This window comes from Struthio camelus, chromosome 11, assembly GCF_040807025.1.
Source record: "Struthio camelus isolate bStrCam1 chromosome 11, bStrCam1.hap1, whole genome shotgun sequence".
NCBI classification, from domain to species: domain Eukaryota; kingdom Metazoa; phylum Chordata; class Aves; order Struthioniformes; family Struthionidae; genus Struthio; species Struthio camelus.
In genome coordinates, this window is record NC_090952.1 from 8,903,612 (window position 1) to 8,927,055 (window position 23,444).

A 23,444-nucleotide genomic window follows, 5' to 3' on the forward strand; every position below is an offset into this window, starting at 1 on the left:
AACTTAGTATTTCTCTTCTGCTAATAGAACTATGCTTTACAGTGGACAGGCATTCTCACTACTGTGCTACGGCTTTCCCTTTGTTTCCTTGATTTTTTTTTTTTTTCAAGGGAGGGGAGAGTAGGATTGTCCTCTAACTTGCTGAGACTCTAATAACAGCATGTTTCCTCAGAAATCTTGTGCTCTGTATATAGACACATACAAACAAAAGCTGAGCACAGCACTAATTATTTATTCTGTGGCCACTCATTCATGGAGTAACTTGTGTTAAGCTGAAAGTAAAACATGCACTTAAAATGGTGTGACGGGTTTCTCCCTTCTGCTTCCACAATGATATATTGTTCCTGTGAAGCCTGAAAGTTGCAAGGCTCTTTCTCACGGATTGCTGTTTGTGTTTTAAGTGTTGTCTTAATACTTAAATACTTAATACTCCAGCTCTCATAGCTGGAGCTATGAGAAATTCTCACATTTGTTTCTGTGAACCTGAACTAAAAGACACTATATAGAATAAGGCCATACTCATATATGCAGAAAGGAAGTTTGGCTAGTTGTCAGAACGACTTCAGAGATGTGGTTTCAGTTTTCTTTTCTGTTGTAGATACCCAGGGTGATCTACCTTGAGCCACTTGGCCAGGATCAACAAAAAGAATTGAACACAACTTAAGCAAGCTACGGTAGATACCCTTCCCCCCCTCCATTTTTTTAAGGCTATCAGTTTCTGCTTAACACTTTGTATGAAGTGTGTTTGTAATCGAGTTATGGCTCTAATCTTGTGCCAGATGTGCATAGCACTATTTACCTGACCAAGTGCGAGATACAGAGGTTAGGAATGAGTGGTCGGGGCGGAAATTTCTTATGCTGTTGTTGCTGCCCTAGAGAGGAAGCCTTTTAACTATTCAGGCTACCATGCTACTTTTGACATACACTGCCACAGCTCAAGGAGCTATATAATAGCTTTTGAGCCGGTCCTAAACTGAATGCTGGTTTGAACCTGATCTTTGCAGAAATTAGATATGAAGAGCGTGCATGTGAGAGAGAGAGATGTGTTGATACGATTTGCCTGAGAGTTACTTTACATTATAAGATAATCTTAAATATAGTAGAAAATTCAGAAGACATGTGGAACCATTTCTCAAAACGCAACTGAATTGCACAGGCAGTCTTGGGAGAGAGGAACAGCAGAAGTAAGGAGAGGTGATTGGGCCACGGGTTCCTGGGGAAAACGTTTTCCTATAGCCAGAATGTTGATTTGCGTGGTGGATTCTTTGTAAACTTTGTGGGCGTGTGAGTTGCTTATGATAGATGTGAGGGCGGAGGTAATGCTATTGCATCAAAATGTCAGCATGTTTTATCTTTGCTTTGCGCCGGGATGTATTGCTGTGTAACGTGAAGGACATGATGAATTGTTTCCCTCTTTGAAGATCAGGATGATTGAGGCACTGGAGCGTCTCTCCTATCAGGAAAGGCTGAGAGAGCTGGGCCTCTTCAGCCTGGAGCAGAGAAGACTGCGGGGGGATCTGATCAATGGGCATAGGTATCTGGAGGGAGGGTGTCAAGAGGATGGGGCCAGACTCTTCTCCGTGGTGCCCAGTGATAGGATGAGAGGCAACGGGCACAAACAGAAACACAGGCAGGTCCATCATAACATGAGGAACAACTTCTTTCCTGTGAGGGTGACTGAGCCCTGGGGCCGGTTGCCCAGAGAGGTTGCGGAGTCCCCTTCGCTGGAGATACTCAAAAGCCGTCTGTACTCAGTCCTGGCCAGTGTGCTCTAGGTGACCGTGCTTGAGCAGGGGGGTTGGACTAGATGATCTCCAGAGGTCCCTGCCAACCTCAGCCATTGTTGATGTGATGTGATTCTTTGCTTCAGATGGAGCTATATGCACTTTGACTTACCTTTGAAATTAAAGAGTACTGAGGTGAAAAGTATAGCGTTTTTTAAGGAATCCTATGTATTGAGAAAATATCTATGTTTCTGTGTTTAAATTTTGCATGTTTTTTGTGGTACAGTTAGTGCCAAACATTTGGGCGTTGTGCAGGTGGGCGATCACTGATCTTCAAGGTGAGATATGTAGATCACTTTACATCTGAGAATCTTAAAACTGTAATACCTGAATATCACTGCTTTCACTGAGGAAAAAGCTAGTGAACCAGGATTTCCTTCAGTGTATACTGATGTGACTGTTGATTCCCTAGAGTATGTCATTTGTTTATCAGTTGAGCATCTTTCTCTAAAAGCATACTTGTAACTTCCCTATTAGGCGGTAGATTTATATTCCTTTTTTATTTCTGTTATCAATTCAATTGTTTCATTCAGTAGCAGATGTTAAGTTTCCAAAAACAGAACAAAATGCCTGCATGTTTATCTGTTGTTCTCTAAATTGTGTGATGATGCTGCAGCTCATCTCATGCTTTTTGTTAATCGCTTTTCTTAGTGTATGGGGAAAATGCCTATATTATTATTATAATCAGGAATGCTTTATGGTGTAAATGTGTAATGGCAGTTAGAATGTTAATATATACACCAATTAAAAAAAAATCTTATTATGCTTGAGAGCCTATGAAATTAGAAACAAGTTGACATGACAAGGACAGGCTTAAAATAGCACATTACATCCCAATACTTGTACTCTAAAATTTGTACTAATGAAAGAGACTTTTAAACTGATGTTTTAAGTACTATGAAGTGATGTTCTGTGTAACACTTACAATAAGATTGCAAGTGAATTATACCAAGAGATTTACAGAAATGCTTGTGTTCAGGTCAATTTACTTAAAAGTATTCGTTAATAACACATTTAGCCCACTCCATTGTGCTTTTGTTCTAGCATAAGCATGGACAATGTTATTTTCTTTACATCTAACTAATGATTCTGCTTTGCAGAATTACTTGTTAGATCTGTACTGCAGACCTGTTCTTTTTTTTTTTTTTTTTTATTACGATAATGTACAACCCATTTTTTAAGTGAAAACGATATTTTACACTGTACTTTGATCCTTGGTCCTCTTAGCTAGGTGCTTTAACACATACCTAACTTTGTAGCATTTTTAAATTTAAATAACACTTCCTGATAAATATGACCTCTTTTCTAGCAGGCACAGCAGTAAATTCATGTAACATGAAATGATGGCTATTAATTATTTTTAAACCACTGTCCTAAACATTTTAAGATACAAGACATGCATTCCTAACCACATCCTCACTAACTGAGGTTTTCCTGTGTATATGCAGTTACTCAGTTTTAACTACAGTTACTGCAGTTAGATGTCTAGTCTTTAAAATAGCTTGTTTGTGTGTTTGCTGTGTAACTTCAGGAAAGTTATTTGAGTAGTAGTAGTAGTCCTTTTTATGAAGATTCTTACCTGAAGATTGTTTTGTTTTTTTGTAGTAGTCTGCAAGCACACCGTGTGTGCTGGACGGCACTCTTTGTGAGCAGTTAGTGCCCGTTGTGACCAGCGTGCAGCCTCCCATCTCTGAGCTACTGCCACTGCGTCTATCGGGGACAGAGTGGCAGCAACTGCCACCATCTTGAAGCTTGCTGTGCAGAATAAAGCTGCAGTATAGCTTTGTACTTGATAATGATAACTACCATTGTAATTATAACCATTTAACCCTTTTGCACTTCTGCTTTTTAAGACCTTTCAGTTTTGTTTAATGAACTGGTTGGAGGTTTGTCATTTTACCTAGGTAAGTTGGAGATATCGATGCTCAGTGAGAAGCAGTTCTCGAATTCATTTTGAGAAAATTGCTCACCAATGATAATGAATATCTTGGACAGGGAGCTTCATGAGGACAGAGTTTTACCACTGAAATATTTCTTATTTCTGATAGCAGAGTTGAGATGGTTATACTGAACTACTTGTGCAAGGCAGGTAACGTCATTCCCTGTGTAGTTTGCACAGATCTATCTGGAGTAGTTTTAGGCATATCTCCCTGTTCTTGAGGATCCTAGTGGAGAATGAATGGCATGCCAAACTCTGTAATAGGTGTTTGAATTTTTAAAACAAGAAGACACTCTAATACAATAAGATTCTTCTGAACCACTTGAAGTGCAAGGGATAGATAATGTTGGGCATAGCAGTCTCTGTAAAAAGAAGCCAAAGAAGCTACAGGATCTCTGTAATCAGTCCTTTAATACTATTTTTCCATAGGTTGAACTATTCACTTTCTTATTAGAAGGATTAGAATATTCTGGGGAACAAGTAATCTATTAGTGGTGTCCCACGTGGCACTTCTAAGTTGCAGGTTCTGACTGGGCTTGTTTTGAGAAAGCTGTGAACAAGAGTGGACTAAAGAGAGAAACTTGAGTTCAGATGGTCTTGCTGAAGCCCTCTTCCATAAACCTCAAGGATTTTCAGTTTTGAGGTGGAAGGCTTTTGGGGCACGGAAGCAGTGGACACTAGAAGAAAGGTGTATTAGCAGATGTTCTCTCAAAAAGATGCGTGTCGTTCTGATGATGAGCAGGTTCCCCAGTATGGTGAATGTCTTGCTTTGATCGTGCTGTGTTCCTCTGCCCGTTTCCCAGAACTATTGTTGGATGCTATACTTCAGTTTGCTTTGCTCTTGGTGGAAGAAAAGTGAGAGCCAGATAATTACCAGCAAAATGTTGCTCAGATGAATGAGAAAATGTACTCTTGCTCAGCAGGACATCTTCTACCTCAATCCCACCTCCTTTTATATTTCCCAATCCAGTCTTTTGGAAAAGAATGTAGAAGATGCTGCAAAGCACTAAATAAGCAGTTTCTGAAGAGCATAAGTGTACCCTAAGGTACCTCTTTCATGGCTGTCAGAAAATCTTTGTTATGTATCACAGTGGGAATAGAATTAACACCTGTGTTTAGGGTTTTTATTTTAAAAGTTCACTAGTACAAGCGAATTTTTCTTACCATCCCTCAGTAGCACAAATATTTTTACAAACATATTGAGATATCCCACAGCTTTTTCTGAAATTATTTACCAACCTCTTCTTATCTTTCCAACTTCTTACCTTGGAACCCAAAGGCATCCTGACTGTAGATAGCCATATGATCAGAGGAACTGGCCATACTCCTACTGGAGGTCGCTCCTAACAAGAGCCTAATGTGGGCCCTGGTGAGAGCCTGCTATTCTTCATTTATTTGATGTCTATTCTCAAGATTGTAGCAGGCCACAGCATTAAGTGGACACACCTGTTGATTCCTGTACCAGAAATTTTTATATTGGCTACTTTGCTATGGCATATAAACTATGCTCCTTGCTTCAGGATAACACATACTGACAAGCTTGAAACTGAAGCTGACCGAATGCTTAGTGGTCTTTTAAAGCAAAAGCTAAAGTTGTGCTATGCTTCTGAAAACTCTGCAACTGTGTTTCTCATTCTACATCCAGCTTATCCGGGTCAATAGCAGGCTTAATATAAGACAGTATTTGCTAAAGGAAGAATTATCTCCCCAGATGAAAGTCACATCTTCTTGTATTTCTGTAGTGATTGCTTACCTGGCTATAAGTCTGATTTGATACTTTAGATAGGTTACTATTTTCTAAAATTTATGATGTGCGTTTCTGTAACACAAGTGGGGCCATCTGTACAGCTTGAACCAAAAAGTCTGCTAAATAAGTTGTGTTTACAGAAACATTGGATTGCAAAAAATGGAGTATTCATCTACTACTGATGCTGTGCACTGTCATTGTCTCACGCTGAACTTGAAGAGCTCTTGCTCTCTGTCAAGTTAGGCAGCAGATTTACTTGCACAAGTGCTACAAAATATTTAGTCTAACTTTGAAAAATGTTGTAATTCACTGTTCTATACATACTTATTGCAGGAGGTACATATTGCTGAATGAGTCTTTCCAAATTTAAGTAAGTGCTGCCATCAATGTACTGTTGAATTTGTAGGGTAAAGTGATGCTAGTGGTAAGATTACAAGGTGATATTATTGTGATACTTGCTAATAAGAGGATACAAATATCTTGCTGAAAAATCAGTGAATTGATGCAAGCAGTAAGAGATACTGAAACATTTCACATTGCCCAAGCTTAGCATTGCCAAAGACTTCAGTCTGTCAGGAACTTAGCTTATTATCTTATTATTTTAAGTTTACCTGAAATACTTGGCAAGTAGAATATCCAGTAGGCCATTTTAAGCTAGTATTTTATCTTGGAAACTAGAGATATTGCAAATCACTACTTCAAATATGCTAGTTAAGTAAGTAGAGGTGCTAGAAACTGTATGTCTCAGCACACACTGGGCATTGGTTCATAGCCAAACACCAAAAATTTATGAATGAAGGCCACCTTTTCATATCTTAAACTCTCAATTCAGTAGTCAGCTGCTGTGATGTCTGTGTCCCATAGCAGACAATCACTTATGATTAGGATGATTACTAACTCGTGACCTCCAATAAATAACAACTTATACCTATTAAAATCTTTCGGATTATATAAAATTAGGTCCTTAATAAGATTTTAAGACAATATTTCAGTGTTTGGGACTGGGCATATTTTTGCTTTTAATACAGGTAGCTACTGTGATGGTGATAACTACAGCTTCTAATTTTTTTTTTCTCCTAACCCTGTACTTCCATGAATGCTCTAAGCCTGCAAAAGCTGTGGCCAGCACTTCCTCTGGATCCTCGCACAAGGCAGGGGGCAGACTGGGGCAGCAGCAAATGGGTGGAGGCTACTTCTTTCAACAATAGCTTCATGTTATGCTGGTTTAAAGTGCTTACAGAGCTACAGGTACAAGTAATTCCATATCAGCTGATCTGAGCTACTTCAGATAACTGGCGTGACTTAAAAGTATTACATAAAAAGTGATCGGTTTGTCTCGCTGCAAAATTTGCAGCCAAGAGAAGAGTCATAGGGGGATTGCAGCAGTCCAGATGTAGATTGAGTTGACTGCCATGAACCCTACACCTGAAGACTCTGATAGAGAACCAGCAGGTTTGTTGCACTGTTTTCACTTCTCTGTTGGAGTCTCTGTGATAATGAGGTCACATTTATGTTAATCTCATAAAGTAATTTGCTTAAGTTGTGTATCTCTTAACACATTCCTTGTTTTAAATATCATTTATGGTGTTAAAATCCTCTAAACTCTTTTCTGTTCTAAATATGGGCACTTTTCAAACATAAGGAAAGCCTATGTACCAGAAGAATCACAATGATATATAGCTAAGATGCAGTTTTACAACACTGTTTTCCATTGCTTTGAATGTTGCATAGAAAAGTTCAGACAGTAAATCTTTTGCAACTAGTGGTAATGTGTAATAGCAGTAAAGAGATATAACAAAAGAAGGGGAAAATGCAAAAGAAATAAGAAGTGCTGGTTTGTGGTACCTGTGGTCTTTTTGCACCAGATGGCAAAGTAGGAAGTGAGGATGGAGTACTTTCCCCTTGTCATTTTACACATCACTTTCCATGAAGGCAGTGTGTATACAGCTGATGCAGTATAATTTAATATGGAATTTAAGACAGCCCTGTTTTCATGCTTTGGTTAGCTGGAAGTATTTGTGCTTAATTTTCATTATGACAATGGGTTCTGTGTTTATTTCGTAGGCATGCAAATAGTTTTGCATTTTTAAGAGCTCAGCAGGGTTTAAACAACTTGGCCAAAAGTGCTTTCATTCTTAAAGGGAAGAGGAACAACTGGAAGGTAAAACTAGGCTTCCTGTTCTTAATTAAGAAGCAAGTTAAGAAAATGGGAATTGGCATAGGGATATTAGCGAGATTATGCCTTAGAAAACCGAGAACATCCTGCTTGTATCGTATGCTGTATCTTTTGACACTCTGGGATTGTCAGGACTCAGTCCGGTTTGTTTGTGGATTACACATTATTCGTGCTGTTCAGGTTCATATAAGAGAAGCTGTCTAGATATTTCAGTATTTCACTGACACTTGCTCTTTAGGCATATTTTTATTCAGTGTTTTTTAAATAACATTGTCTATGCAGTGTACGTTACAGTTTCATAGAACACTGAAAAACAGCATGCTGAACAGTCTGGGAATTTTAGTCTTGCACAACTGAAGGTAGAAACATGATGAGCTGATAATAGTTCAAGTTATTCAAACGCTCAGAGGTGATTTGATGAATGAAAAACACACATATGCAGAAGAGTCAGAAACAAGTTTAAGACTCTTCAGTTTACATCACCTAATGAGAAAGATTAGATGGTGACCTGTTTCACACTCTCTTTCCCTCCTAATGTTAAAAATACAGCAGTTATTCGGGTATAACCCACAGCCACTTTCCCCACACACTACTGGTGTTTGGAAATGAGTTCTCAGTTAACCTGCCCCAGTCTGAGCTGCAGCAGGGAGAAAGAGAGGAGGCGGCAGTGGTAGCCATCAAAGGCAGAAGGGTTACTGGAAGGAGGAGCAAGGCTTTGGGGAAACTTTCTCCCAGTGTTACCTGAATGTGCATGTAGCTTTGACTGCTGTTGAATCACAATTTCTGGAATATGTGCTTGAATATATGTTACTTACATAGCTTGTATGTGTGATAGTGTTATTTTATACCTAAACTACAAATTTTATGACCATACCAACTGTTTTGACGCTTGCTATTCTACCTTTCTGGATCTTGCTTTGTGCCTGGACATTGGATGCAAATGTTAAGTGGGTTGTATAATGTCTTGTTCTCTGAAAGGCCGGTAGCGGATAAGGTTTCTGTTGGCTGTTTATCTAAAGCTGTTCTTTTGCAGGACTGTTCCACAGGCAGGCAAAACAGTGTAATAGATTTGTCAGTAGTATATACCTACTGGTTGATAAATTTACCTTTCTTTAAAAAACTTTAAATGAAAAATATTTCTGTAACTTGGAGAGCAATATATAGATGTATCTTAAATGAGTTTACAAAAGGTAAACTTTGAATGCTGGGCTGCCAAAGCTTTAAAGTTGAGGCTATTTAAAAAGAGTATAACATCATAATGCTGATTTTGAGCCAAGAGTGAATTTTAAATCTTTTTATCAGGCATCATGTTTGGCAGCACGTTACATGATTCAAACATCTGAAAACAAATAGAGCATAGAACTTGAGTAAAAATATAGCACCTGAGAATGATAATGTCATGAGTTTCTAGTGGTATCACCTCATCTAGAGTACAAGATCACTGTTCCATATTTTTGAATAACAGGTAGTATTTTGCAATTGTACAAATGATTGTTACCAACAAACAGCTGACAAAGCTTGCGTTACCAGTTCAGAAAAATGGTGGGTTGAATGGTTTCTTTAGACGTGTTTATAGCCTAAGAAATGGCTAGATTTTTCACAATTTAATATTTTTCTTTTTAGATTCTCCTGAGTTTATCAACCTACGCACCTAGAACCTTTTGAATTCTGGTTGCATTCAAGGTAACGACTGACTTGTGTTTTGTGTGCTAGTGAGTAATCAGATTGTCAATAGCCAGGGAATGGTCATTCTTACTTAAATCCTTACTAAAATCCAGCAATAATGAACTCTGTGAACAGTGAATTCCTGCTGTCATTATTATGATCAGTCCAAATAGTGATAGACTTGTAGTGGGGACTCTATTTTTAAGCTGATAAAAACATCTTATAACAGTGTTAGCTTTTTGAGTACCGCTGCATTTGTTAGCAAACAAAATGCTGTGTTTCTGTTACAAACCATAGTACGCTGTTGTGATGCACGCTGTAGTATTAAGGATGTTTCTATCTCTTTTTCAGAGCAAAAACATTCCTGAAAACGAATTAAAAGAATGTTCAACAGTGTCAGTTTCCTCCTCTTGCTTCCTTCAAAAATTCTCAAGCCTATGACTGCTCTGCTGTTTAGTCCAGTGTTATACAAATAATTCCTTATTATACAGTGGCTACTTTGACTCCTCCTTGATTCACGTTTAAAGTAATCTAGTTACCTAAATATCAAGTCATGCCATCAAGCCACTTGAGTTTTAGCTATGTGGTCTGCTGGAAATGGTCACGCATACTTTTGTAATGTATTCTGACCTGGCAGGGCTTGAACAAATCCATTTTAAGAACCTCTGTAGCTGTGTTAGCACACAGCTGTCCTGTGCTAATAAATTTTGCTGAGGGGCAGGACATATTAGCACAGGCACAGTCAGTGATAATACGGCTACGCACCTCTGGCCTGCGCTGGCTAGCTCTGTACTGGCTGAGGTTTGAGCTAGCACGTGATATTGTGACCCAATCCTGTAAATATGTCATTTGCAAAAGCTACTTGAATATGTGGGACTAAGAACATCAAAAAAGCTGCCTGCCTCTGAACTTGTGCATGTTAAACAAGCATTTTGGTGTCTGTATAAAGTGTGATAAATGAGACTTGGGAGAATGCTGAAGTTCAAACGCTCACTCTTTTAAAACTGTCTCGGAGGCCTCTGCCTCTCCCCCTCCCCTTTTTTAAACTTCTTTTCTCAGAGAATTGTACTGGTTTCTAACTTAATCCCCTGTCTTGGTGTCAACATCTTGTGTTCTGTGTTCTTTTATATTGTTTTCTTGTGTTGGTGGCATTATGCTGCTCAGAAGATTCAGCAAAATAGTGTTCAAAGCTCTTAAATCTAGAAACTTCAACCTGCCTTGTAGGGGAAAATGTACTGACACTTGCTTGGTTGTCCCACTTCCTCTTCGAAGTGCAGATAAATTCGGAGAATTGTTACAAATATAGTAAGTTGGTAAGGTTGCCTCCCCTGATGTGTAGAAAATGCTATTACCAGTGTTATCTCCCTTGCTGATGGTAGATAAAATCCCCAACTTCTCTAAGTTTTAGTATCTCTGTTCGGTTCATCCCCAGACTATGCTACTCCAGGTCTTCTTCATAAAAATTAATACTTCAGTTGCCACATAATGTTGTTAAAAGAAAGGCACCCTAACGATATCTCAGTGTATCGTAATGCACAAGATGAACGTTGCAGTACGAAGGCCTGTCTTAGGTAGAGCTTTATCTGTGAACTCCAACTATGGATGTGGATGTGATAGATATCTAGATGTGAATCTAGGTATGTTTGGCTAGTAAGTGATAGGATAGGTTCACCATGAACCAAACAATAGACTATAGTAAAATTTAGCATTAAGACTACAGTGAAATTCAGTTCCTTAAATGGACAAAAAACATAAGCACTTTTCCACTGGAAAATATTGTGATTATGCAAAAGATTGCATAATCTGCACTGCTCCTAAATTTGGTGGCTCTCAAGCCATTTTACTCTGCAGCTTATCTACTTGTACAGTGAAAATGAAAAGAAAGAGATGACTCATGCTTGAAATCTCAGAGGCTTCCATCTCGAAGGACCATGGGTGGGAACACTTTCTTAAACTTGTGTTTTTAAGTGAACACCCAGTCATCTGTACATCAGTGCATCTGTGAAGGAGAGAATTTCTTAGAATTGTAAATAAAAAAGCTTCCTTCTGTTTGCTTAGTCACAGCAAAGGAACTAATTTACATTTGGATTGTGAACTTCGAAGAGAAAAGGGAAAGTGTGTTTCCCCATTTTGATGCTCCTCTTGTTGACCCTCTCTGCAAAATTTTGAAGAACACTTAAGGACTTTAGAAAAATCTCTCCCTATCCCTCAATAAACTTTTTGGTAGGTAGAAGGCTGCTAATGCTGGACATGATGAGGAACATTTTACTTCTGTCTGTCCTTTTTTTTTTTTTTTTTTTTTTTTTTTTGTTAAAATGTGATTCATTTCACTACCTAAATTATGACCAGTGTCTGAGAGGAAAAAAGCAAACTAATTCCACAGATGAAATATGATGCAGTCTTTGATAAGCAATAAAGGTAGATATAAAACTGGTGACAGACTTTCTTATCAAAATGAACATTGAATAGACAGTCTGGTTTCCTGAAGTATAAAGAGCATTAGGTAGAATGTTAGGCTGTCTTAAATTATACAGCAGTCATTGTGTTGGCAAGATGGCTGCAAAAAGTATATTATCTATCAGGATAACTACAGTAAAAGAGAGAATTGCATTATTGTGTATGGTTTTCAACAGAATGCAAGTTAATTTTACTGAAATCTTTTAGTAGAACATTAAGAGAGGATTATGATGATATCTGTCATTACGTGGCTTGTTCGGCTGCCAAACTGGGCTTGTGTTCATGCATTTCAACATCCTACTGTTTGAGTTGCTCCTTTCACCAAAAGGTTATTCTAGAACAAGGCTGATAAATTTCAGGAAATTTATAAATACAGGAAGTGGCCTTTAAAGACTGGGTCTCCTGTGTTAGTCTTACTAAGCTTTGGTCAAATGAATATATTAGCTGAATGCTATTTGAGCAAGAATTATTCAGTGTTTACTTTCTCCTAACTTTTGCTCTTATGCAGTAACAGAGTAATGTTACTATTTAATTTTATATTGGGAAATGTCATTTTACTTCAAGCATTTCTAATGCAGTATCACAAAAGTATTTACAGTCCCTCCTAGGTCATGCTGTACGGATGTCTGGTAACATACCGTACTTGAAGCCAGGAAATAACTGTTAATATTTAACCTATAATGCTAAGGTAATATCATCAATGAATTTTTGGCTTGTTGAGTAAAACTTCATTCACCTCTGTCCAACCCTAATACCATGACTTGATCAGAGTCTTTAACCTGAATGCGTACCCTCCAGGATTCAGGATTCTTTGCTTTCAGATTAGAATCACCCTTCAAAATGGGAATTCTTAACATATGCTGAGCCTAAATGTCAGGTTTAAATGCTTCATTGTAGTTGCATATTGTGCTAGAGACGGCACAAACAATCCGTGATGCATACCTATACACAATAGTATGGATGTTTGGTATTCTTTTTCTTACTTGCTTTATTACTAGTGCCTAAAGATAGAACAAAGCTTCGGAGAGGAATTGATCTCCAGTCTGTACTGTCAAACTGATAAAGTATGGATGAAAGCAAAGATCTTCTATTAAAGTATATTCTGAAAACGATAGGTGCAATGACAGGCTTTGGAAGTTATCTGAAGTTGTCTAAAAGAAACAGATATTGTCAAGGAGCTGGAAGTTACATCTGTACTCCAAGGCATGATTTTCATTTTGGGAAAAAATGACCAACTTTTTTTTTTTTTTTTTTTTTGAATGTATGAAGCTTTTTTTAGTATAAATGTACCCATTCAGTCATATATAGTTATTGTATTTTTTAGTTTGTTTTGGATAGGGGGTTATTTGACTTGCAGTACAGAATTTCTCCAGGACAGAGGTGTGGGGTTTCTTGTATGTTTGTTTTGGCCTGTAGAAGACAAAAAAGAAAAGCGCGTAGAAGACGTGGAAAATAGTCATCAGGGCTATATCTGTAGGTCTCAAACTGATTTGATCTTCCAAACCGTATCATTCAACAATCTTAGAAAAGTCTGCTGACCTCTATAGTTTTGTATTTTTGCAAAACAGTTTACTACTGAGAAGTCAGCAGAAAAAGAAAAGATGAGGGCAATTTAAATCTCTCTAATTGGATTTTCAGAGCTATAAGTCACAACCTTCCCATTGCAAAATGATTGCATAGCTAAGCTCAGAACTAGCCAGTCTATCCATTTTGTAGAAGATAAGGGAAGAAGGCAACCATCAATTCTTAACTGACCGTTTACACAGCTTTTGCTGGAGAACTTTCATGGCCGCAGCATCCTCTAAAAATTCTCCTCGATCATACTGCTTGCCTTTTCATGTGCCTTTTCGTTTTTCTGTTGGGTAAAACTGTACAGTCATATATCTTTGCTGTTTAAAAATTGCAGTAAGAGTAACGTTTGCTGTAAGGTCTGATGCGATTGGGGCGTATGTTGGGGAGGGGGTTAAATCGAGCTGAACTACTTCTCTATTAGGATAGAGTATGTGCTTTTCCCTTTTGTCTTTAATTTTTGTAGCCTTTAGTCAGAGCGTATTTTGTAGATGTTGGAGGAGTTTTGGAGTAACATCAGTATTTTTCAGTTGAGTGCTTTCTGCTTTTCTGTCCTCTTCTGAAATACTCCCCTCTGTTCAAACTACCAATCCTTACCATGTTCATTTCCTTTAACAGAAGAGCCAGTGAGACAAAAGGATGCTTCTTCCTTCCTTCCTTTACCACAAATAAGTGTTTGAACAGTTGTTGAATTTGTTACTAGTTGTTGTGAATGCTAGGATTCACAATACTATAGTATATTTTGAATTGACTTCAAACTTTGTACATCCTAGTCTCTTCATCAGATTACAGCATGACCAGTTCAGATGGAGTGGAGGCTTGAAAGAGAGGAAGTGTTGGAGTGAATGAGCCCAAGCTAGTCAGAGCGCGGAGTCAGGGTAGGATTGAATGAGGCAAAGGCAACAGAGCTCTACCTAGAGGAAATACTTCCCCAGTTCAGCGTATTCTCAGTGGCAGTTTTTAGTTGCGAAATCTTGCCTTGGCCTGTTACGTTTTTTTGCCTTTGGGGCACACAAACAGGTCTTATCCTTTCAGCAAATATTTGCTTGCCCTTAGGTTAAGATTAGGAGAGAGAATTTCACACCAGTCTGTTAGATAATGGGGAAACACAGGGTAAGAGTGGCTGGTCTGGTTTCCATTACAAAAGTGTTGGAAATTGCAGCAATAAATGTATGACACCTGACACTTAGAAATTGATTTTTTTTTAATTTTTTTTCTGCTTGGCATTAAGCATATATGTGTTCTGAGGCCGTAGAACAGAAGTATTCATTATAAAGGACTTTATAAATATTTTTCTTGAAACCAGAAATAAATGTGATCTTTGTTATAAGCGAAGTAAAACATTGTATTAACTCCTACTTTTTTTTTTTTTTTAAGTAGCAGTAAGAGAAGCAAAAACACAAGTAGTACTAGGAAATCTTGCTATTTCAGTTAGATATGAATGTTGATATTTAAAAAGGAACTCTATCTGCTGTTTCTGACTTTCCCCTCCTCTCATTTGCTGGGACGTAGGTACCAGTGTTTACGCTGTGCAAATGCAGTAAGAGCTCTTGAAAACTCTTAGACTTCTGAGGCACTGATAGAGCACAGCAATACTTCGGAAACCTGGCAGCGCTTGACCACGTTACCCCTGGAGTTGTTCATTGCCCTTTGACATACAAAATTGTGTAAGAGGAAAATACATAGAAATCTGTCTGTGAGTAAGGAAAACAAACTGGGACCCTATGTACTACTACTTCTACCATGAATAAGTTGCGTTAACTTTGGCAGCATTTGTTTTTATAAAAACACTGACATGACTTCAACACTGAATCATTTCCCCTAAGTGTTTTTTTTTTTTCGTTCAACGTTTCCAACCCCCCAAAAGTTGTAATTAGCCACGAGATTCTTCTCACTTCTCTTACTAGTTAATTACAGCCTTCTGATCTGTAGAAATATCCTTTCATTCTTGTAAGGGATAGTTATAAATTGGGATAATAAAAAATTGTGGACAGCCTCGTAGTATGCATTTTTCTCTCTATTGTGTTTAAACTTGCTGCTTCTTTTTGGCAATGTGGTACTTCTCAGTGATTGCTCTTTCTTCTCAGTCTTGTCAGTGATTGCTCTTTGAAATACTAGGCTCTTTCAGTTCCAAGACTGGAACAAATTCAGGACTAATAGGTAATGATTAAATTCCCTTCTAAAAACTGACCATAATTAATAACCAATGTATTTGTTCAGGTCTGGTCGCTTTATTTTTTAATGTGTAGAACTGCCTTTTCACTTATAAATTATGGAATGCTTTCTGTGGCTTCCGAAATGTTTAGATATGCCTAATTTCTAGAGGAATCCTGGAAATAGCTGTTGCTTATTCATACTGGACTGTTTTGGAAGACTTCAGTACTTCCTGAAAGGGGTCAGCCCTGAATATTTATGCTAAAGGCAGAATTGTGGCTCCATTTGATGTTCATAAGAGCTCAGTCACAGGGGAACCAGGATTTCCTCCCGTGGTGTTTAGTCTAAACTGAACTTCTCATTTCGCAGATTCCAGTTTTTCTTCATAAACTAGAATACTTCCCTTTTCTGCTTAATGTCACTCTTTCAGTAAAAGACTTTTTAACATAATGAAACAACATGCAAAAAGTTGCAATAACATTTGAAGTAGTTTGTAAATAATTTTTTTCTTCTAATTATGTTATTATATAGTAAGTTGGATCACTAGCAAGGTTGGTAACACAAGAGGAAGAGAATAAACCCTGTCATCCATATACTTCGGTATTAAATCTTTACAGTGTTTTGAGCTTTGGGCTATTCAAGTCTTTGCTAGTGAAGATAACTGACGCCTATTTCTTTAGATTTTAAGTTAGACTTAGAAATGGTAGTTGTGTGTGCAAATGCTGGATCAGTTGATTCTGTTCTGTCAAAAATTTAAAGGCAGAGAAAATAAAGGCATTTCCCCCTCTGTGAATAGTCACTTCCAGAGGTGTGAACCTCTGCCCCCCCTCAACGATCGCTCTTAATTTAGTCACAAAAGCGTATGCTTATTTAAAAGCTATTTTTGTAAAATAAATAAAAATTGAATATGTGCTGTCTCTTCCATATGTTTTCTTAAATTCATGAAAAATTATGAAAACAGGGCCGTCTCTTGTGTTCCGCAACCTGGGCTCTGATTCCAAACTTTGCTCTGTGGACCTGGCTGCTGGACAAGAATGAAGGGTTGCGTTTTATAGGCTGTCTCTGAAGCTTTCAACTGAGCGTATCAAAGTCAGAGTAGACTGAAAGAACATCTTTCATCTCTGGCACAAAATACAGTGTTGGTGCTTGTATGAGCATTCATGTCACTTATTTGTTTTCTACAGCAAACTTGGCCTATAACATTTCTGTAAACAGCTAGCATGTACCAGTAGTAAGGAAAATACGACCACGCTGCGCGTGAGGTCTCTGATATGTGCACTGCAACACATCCTCGCAAAGGGTGCGCTCTGGTCTGGAGAGTTACCATTTCCAAACTGATGAGAGAAGCTGAGTCACTTGAGGAAAATCCTTTGGAAATATTGAAAACAGCTAAGACAGAAACTACATCTGTTACTTTTCTAAGAGCGTAGTCATGCCTGACGCACGTTGATTGCTATTGCTGGGAACATACGTTTCCTACATCAAGAACTGGAAGCTCTGCCGTTTCCAAAACGGAGAGATAAGCTTCCAAATATTTCAGCTGCATTGCACAATTAAGACAAATGATAAACTTTGTATGTCAATATAAAATATATGTTTTCAATTGTTTAGTATTAGAATAGAGCTTTATTTTAATGGAGTGAAATTTTCAGTATGTAAGCTCCATTTATTTGTGGGGAAAGGGAGCTTACTAGTAACATAACTGTTGTACTTTAGCAGTAATGTATACTTGGCTTGCCTTGATGATATCCTTGCTGGTGCAGCGATATGAACATTACTGCTCTCGTTCTCCCTTTCTCTCAAAGACTAATTAAACTTGAAAAAAATGTTGAAGGCTGAAGATGTAATTTGAATAGTTAAGTTTGGCTTATAAGCAAATGGAATTGGTATCTAGGTTTTTTTTTTCTTTTTGGCAAGTTCAGTATATTAGTCCAGTGTGCATTATATTTAAAAAAAAAAAAAAAAAAAAAAAGCAATAACTATTTTGTTTGGCATGAGTTTGGGATGGGCCTATTACTGGTGAATATCAAAACCATATACAGTCACATGCAAGTACCAGTAAAACATTGTCATGCCTCTTATTTGTTTAATAATTTAAGAAAAAATGCTTATAGGAATATTTCTGAAGGGATGTATGGCAGGGTTTCTGCCCGTAAAAAGTGGCACCTTGATTGGCATCTTAGACTCATGGGGGAAGGACAGTAAAATATAACTAGTGTAAACATTATTAAAAGTCTTCTGTACATTAAACCATGTAGTCTGAGTTATGCAGTAGACTTTTTAAAGTGATATCCCTACAGGTACCTATAGGAATCTGGTTTATTCACTCACGGAACCCGTGAGGCCTGGCTGGCTACGTATCCTCGTTTTTGTTCTGAAAATTCTCCTCTTACTGCAATATCCAAACTCTGGTTCGTGTTCCTTGGGACTGCTCTTCTGGGCAAGAGCACGCTGTGGGTAGTCCTGAGTTAATGCTCCTGCTGATAATCAACCCTCAAGAATGATATAGGTCTCGTTTTTGCCATGAGAGAGAAGAATGGACTCTAAGGATTCTTGAGGTTTCTTTCTTGTTTTATTTTTTTTTAATATTCTTAAAATAAGCGCTGTTCATAGCTGTATTCAGAACATGTTTAAATGGAAGTGAACAAGTTGCACAATTTTCCCATTAAAATTAAATTCCTTTTGTGTAGCTTTATTTGTACACTGTAGTTTGCAAGCTTAGTCTTTTTGAATACTCTCATTGCGCTGCTCTTGTATGGCTAGCGTATACCACCTTTGTCTAAATTGGCAGGCTGTTCTTCAGGAGCATCATGCTAGATTTTCTAAAAATATTGGAAGTAATGCTTTCCTGCATCACTTCCTTTTCTTCAGGGCCAAAGAAACAGCCAATCCCTAATACTTTCTTTGCTTTTATATTTTTAATATAGATCTAATTGACGTTGACTAGAACTCAGTCATCACTGTCAGATATCCTGTAAGTACATATAGGGGTGTGTATGTGTGTGTGTGTGTGTTCGGTTTTATATGAAAATGTTCAAAGAGAAAATTCAAGTGTGTCTTTTTATTTGTTTGTGACTTACTGAGTTTCTCCAACTGATCTCTGTTAAGCTTTCCAACTGATTTTTGTTAAAATAGAAGTCTTTTGAGGTACCACAACTGTGTACAAACTAGCTAAGTTATTTGTGTTTAGAAAAACTTGCAGTAGTTCTAACTAATCTGAAACTTCAGAATGGAAGAAATCAAACCTTAACTTTTGCTTATGTGAACATTAACATAAATGGCTGCATGCATACAAAGTGTGTTTATACATGCACTTACTTCAAGCATTAAATGTGATTTCAATAGTAGGGTGCCAGTTTTAGGACTGAGATCAGTAATTTTAGCAGCAAAATAACAAAACCAACACTCCTGCCCATTCAGACACTTTTATCAATATTTTATTATTTCAGGTAGCGTCTTGAGCATTCTCAAGACATTTCTTAGCGTATTAGACAGTTGTGCCAGTAAACTGTAGAAGTTCATATATTAGTGTTCAACACTGAGTTAAGTTTGTTGCTAAGTCAGCTTGAAGATCATGTCATTATTTAAAATCATGTGTTTCATGCATACAGAAAGGATTGTTAGATGACATCAGTAGGATGTGTTTTTTTTTTTTTTCTTTTAATACAGTCCTCTTCACACACAGTTTCACAATCCCTTCTGCATCTAAGTTCACTTTTAAAGACTCAGTATTGACAAATGGTAATAATATGTGAATTGGATAGTGTGAAATACTGTTTAAATGATGCCAATACTGATGTAGTTCACTGCTGTGTTACTTGCATCATACCTGTTCTTAGATGATGACGTAAGCAGGTCCCAATCATTGTAGATAGGATGAAAAAACAGGGGGGAGTCCTCGCTCCAAAGACTTCAGTTTGATTCACCACTGGACAGATGTAGTAGTAGATGTAATAAATAGTGGAAAAGAGCAGTGGAAAGGTGAGACAATGGCAATTGGTGTATATTAAGAGAGACTATTAGACATTAATAAAAGTCTGACTCTTCCAGCAATCTGTATCTCAGTAAACACTAGCCCATTCCTCTCCTCCCTTTCAGTCTTTGTTGCTTAGCAAGAAGCTGACTGACTACCAGTGGGGCTACTTGTGAAAAACTACTACTCAGCCAAAATAAAAGACAGCGTTGCTTCATTAGTAAGTTGTTTGCATAGTCCAACAAGTCTGCTTTTTAATCCAAGTAGTTGTGTTTGGTGGTGTGCTTTTTGCTGGACTCTCTTTGGTGCTTATTTTAACATGTATCGTGTCTAATCATGGTTATGCACTGTAGTTTTTAACTGTAGTCTTAGCACTATGGCTGGCTTTTGTTTTACGGATGAGCTCAAATGCTTCTTTTGGAGCACTGAATTAACTAGAATGAAAATATCATACAAGATTTGTAATACAAATCAGTGACTTTCATTTTAGAAAACTGGAGCTTGGGGGAATACAACTATTATCTCTTATGCTGAGGTATAACTGTTTGCTGAGAGCAGTACTCTGATGATGATAAAAAGGTTAAATACAGCAGAATAAGCATATCAATTTTGAAAAGAATGCAGAATTCACTTTTTATAAAGAGAAATACACAGAATATCCTTTTTTTCTGAACAAGTCTGAGCTTAGTTTAGTACATGACACTACCATTACATAGTAATTTGATTACACAGATGTAATTACAAATACAGCATGTTCATCATGTTTTCTTAAATATCTGCAAATCTCTCAATCTTACATTACCCTGAATGATGTTGACATTGGCTACGCGTGACAGCAGATCTTGGCATTCTCATTAAAAAAGCAAACACCTATTAATAGCTTTCTTGTTGTGATGTTAGCAGCAGCTGTCGTGTTTAACCTGTTAAGTTAATCGCAGCCTCCCTCACCTGGGGTGGTAAATATGTAAATACAGGTCCATTGTGAGGTGTGCCCACATTCTTTTAAGTTTTGATGGAGCCCTGAATATTTCCCCGTTTTCATCTGTTCCATTTAATGAGATTCTGTCCACGAAAGACAGGGTTTTGCTATAAACTAGTCAGCATTAGTCCCCTACGTGTTTGAGGTACTGCTCTTTTGTTAATGCCCCTTTGCCTTTTATTTTTCCTGTTGTGTGCACTGTCTGAGATGTGTTTGCAATGCTGCATGGATGCTGATGAGACCCTACGGCTTTTATGTGCCAGTGCAGGCAAGCTCTAGACCGGTGGGCTGCTCGCCGTCGTGGTTTGTTATGGCAGCTTTGCTTTTTTTCTCTCCTGTGCCTTCAGTCTTTATTCAGGCCGGTTCTTGTTAATGAGGAGTGATTTCTGGCATGCAGACAAAATCTTGCCAAATTTGGCTTTACTTTAAATTGGATTAAACTGGTTAAATTGGCTTCCATGTTTTCATACCTGGACTCGAGAAATGCTCCTATAGGCGTAGCTTTTAGGGGCAGGGGAATCTATGTAATACCTCTCCAAGAGTCTGACGTCCATAGTTGGAAAGACCAGTTACAGATTAAAAATTCAGTTGCTGGGGAAGCAATTTTGGAATATTATTTAGGTTTTAGATTATAACATGTATTTTTCTGAGGAATCTGTATCAAGACACAACTGAATCTGAATATAAGTTAATATAACATTCTGAAAGGCAGTAAAGAAACCTACTCTGTCTTTCCACTCTAATACAAATATTTAGGTTGGAAAAAAAAAAAAAACTGCTGACCTTTGCCTGTAATTACGCAATTGTAGCATTACTCAAGTAGCTTAAACACAATATTATGATGTGAAGGACAGACTTCACCTCAACAGCCCTGAACTATTCAAACAGAGATAATGTGGAAAAGACTCTGAAAAGTAAATATTTGTGGATGCAGCAAACAAGTATGGAAAAGAGTCTTTAATCTTCAAAACCGTATGCTGCTATATCATGCAGCCTCTCAACCCGGTTACTTCAGTCTCCTTTGTCTCGATGCATTTGAGGTGAAATCTTAAAGGATTGAAACTAATGGACTGATTATAATATTACTAATTTAATTCTTTTTTCTTTTTTTTTTTTTCCTGCTCTCTGCTTGGCTCTGGTCTTCACCCACAGGTGTCCACTGTCGGCTCTCAAAGGCTACTAAAATTTTAGCTGCTGCTTTGAAACAAACTTCACTTATTGTGCTCTTTCCCACACCATACTGCACTGCTGCTTCACTCTTGCCTTCTTCAGCGCTCAGGCCCTCAGAGCACACTAAGAGACTTTTAATATTCACAATGAAACTTAGGCTAGAAGTATGTGCCATTCTCTTGCTGCCTGTGTACTTGTTAATATCTGTGTACAGTATGCTTGTATTTATTCCATGGTATTTTCTTACCAATGCTAAGAAGAAAAAGGCTATGGCAAAACGTTTAAAAGCTAAACCCGTCTCGGACAAACCTGGAAGCCCCTACCGTTCTGTCACTCATCTCGAGTCACTAGCAAACATAAACATTCCCGGAGCAGACACGTTGGACAAGCTGTTTGACCACGCTTTAGCAAAGTTTGGGAAAAAGGATTGCCTCGGGACCAGAGAAATACTCAGTGAAGAAAATGAAATGCAACCAAATGGAAAAGTGTTTAAAAAGGTAAAATTTATAATTTTGTACTTAATTCTTATTTAGTTTTGAGTTGCTTTGTATCCGTGGTGGACTCATGAGGGGGAGGGGGTCTTCCTTAATCTTTTTTTCATTTTGATATTAAAAAAAAAAAGAAATCCATTTGATAATACTTCAAGAATAACCCACTACAGCGTGCACTATTTACTTCAAGAAAAATGGAAACCAATGATTTTTTTTTTTTAATTTCAATGAATTGCAACATGTGCTTTTGATGTTTTGCACCAACTCACGTTACCAGCAGCTTCTTGTCATCACAAAAAAAATTTTTTTTTTTCCACCAGTTAATCTTAGGAACTTACAAATGGTTATCCTACGAAGAAGTAAATCAGAAAGTGAATCACCTGGGGAGCGGACTGGCTGCACTGGGACTAACCCCAAGGAGTACTGTCGTTATCTTCTGTGAGACCCGAGCAGAATGGATGATTGCAGCACTAGCCTGCTTCAAGTACAACTTTCCTCGTGAGTGATGAACTTGTCTACATTTAATATATTTTAGAAACATTTCTCAGCCATGGCTTGGCTGTTAAGTATTTTGAATGTGCCAGTCCTGTCACTGATGGTATAAGAATTTAATAAACTTACTCTGTAGATAGGCTGGATTTTTTTTTTTTTTGAAATTGCCAGTATATTTCATACATAGTAGAGGTCCCTAAAATTAACTTGCTAATGCTTATCAGAATTTTATGCTTTTTTTTTTTTTTAACAGCATTTTAGATGTTAGAATGGACAGGAAAGTAAATTACAATTCATTGGTCATTAAAACACTTTGAAGATGTCAGTAGTTGCACTTCGCCCCCCCCCCCCCCCCTCAAAACTGTGGAATGTGTTTATAGCATTTTCTGTCTGTATCATGACTGTCCGTATCATCTGAAACGAGAAGCAGTTTTTGGAAAGGAGAAGAACGTTAGAATAATCAAAAATTGTATGCTAGTTTGAGGGAAGATTTGTTACCTTTTAAGGGCTTCATATTCATTACAATGTATGTATGACTTTTTTTATTTTAAATTAAGCAGTCAAAAACTCATAGCTGATGATGCATGCTAACTTCTTGGTGCAGTGGTGACGGATTACTCTGTACTTACATGCCACTTTCACGTACAACACCCTATGACCCACAGCTTTTTTTTTTTTTTTTGCCTCCTTACGTTTTTGTTTGCACTAGGTGTGCCTTTTTTCTTCTAGTATTAGTAGTAGTGGACTGTGTGAGGAGGTGGCAATTCAACAGAGTATGCAGAGGGAGTGCGAAATGGCAGTAACGTAGAAGTTGACATTGCTATTGAAATAGGATGAGGTGGTTAACT

The 23,444-nt window shown here is 37.7% G+C and overlaps 1 protein-coding gene across 14 annotated transcripts in view; it reads left to right on the plus strand.

The window, feature by feature from the left end:
• ACSL4 (acyl-CoA synthetase long chain family member 4) overlaps nucleotides 1-23,444 on the plus strand; it is a 66,595-nt gene that overhangs the window by 30,156 nt on the left and 12,995 nt on the right. For 2 of the 14 annotated variants that reach the window (XM_068956918.1, XM_068956916.1), the window contains 5 exons: nucleotides 9,270-9,329; nucleotides 18,419-18,465; nucleotides 19,590-19,684; nucleotides 21,871-22,110; nucleotides 22,425-22,602. In XM_068956918.1, the coding sequence (XP_068813019.1) occupies nucleotides 21,883-22,110; nucleotides 22,425-22,602 (406 nt within the window). In that variant the 5' untranslated portion in view covers nucleotides 9,270-9,329; nucleotides 18,419-18,465; nucleotides 19,590-19,684; nucleotides 21,871-21,882. Of the gene's footprint in view, nucleotides 1-603; nucleotides 675-9,269; nucleotides 9,330-18,418; nucleotides 18,466-19,589; nucleotides 19,685-21,595; nucleotides 22,111-22,424; nucleotides 22,603-23,444 lie in introns of those variants that run through there. The other 12 variants (XM_068956919.1, XM_068956914.1, XM_068956917.1 and 9 more) reach the window with 12 other exon arrangements.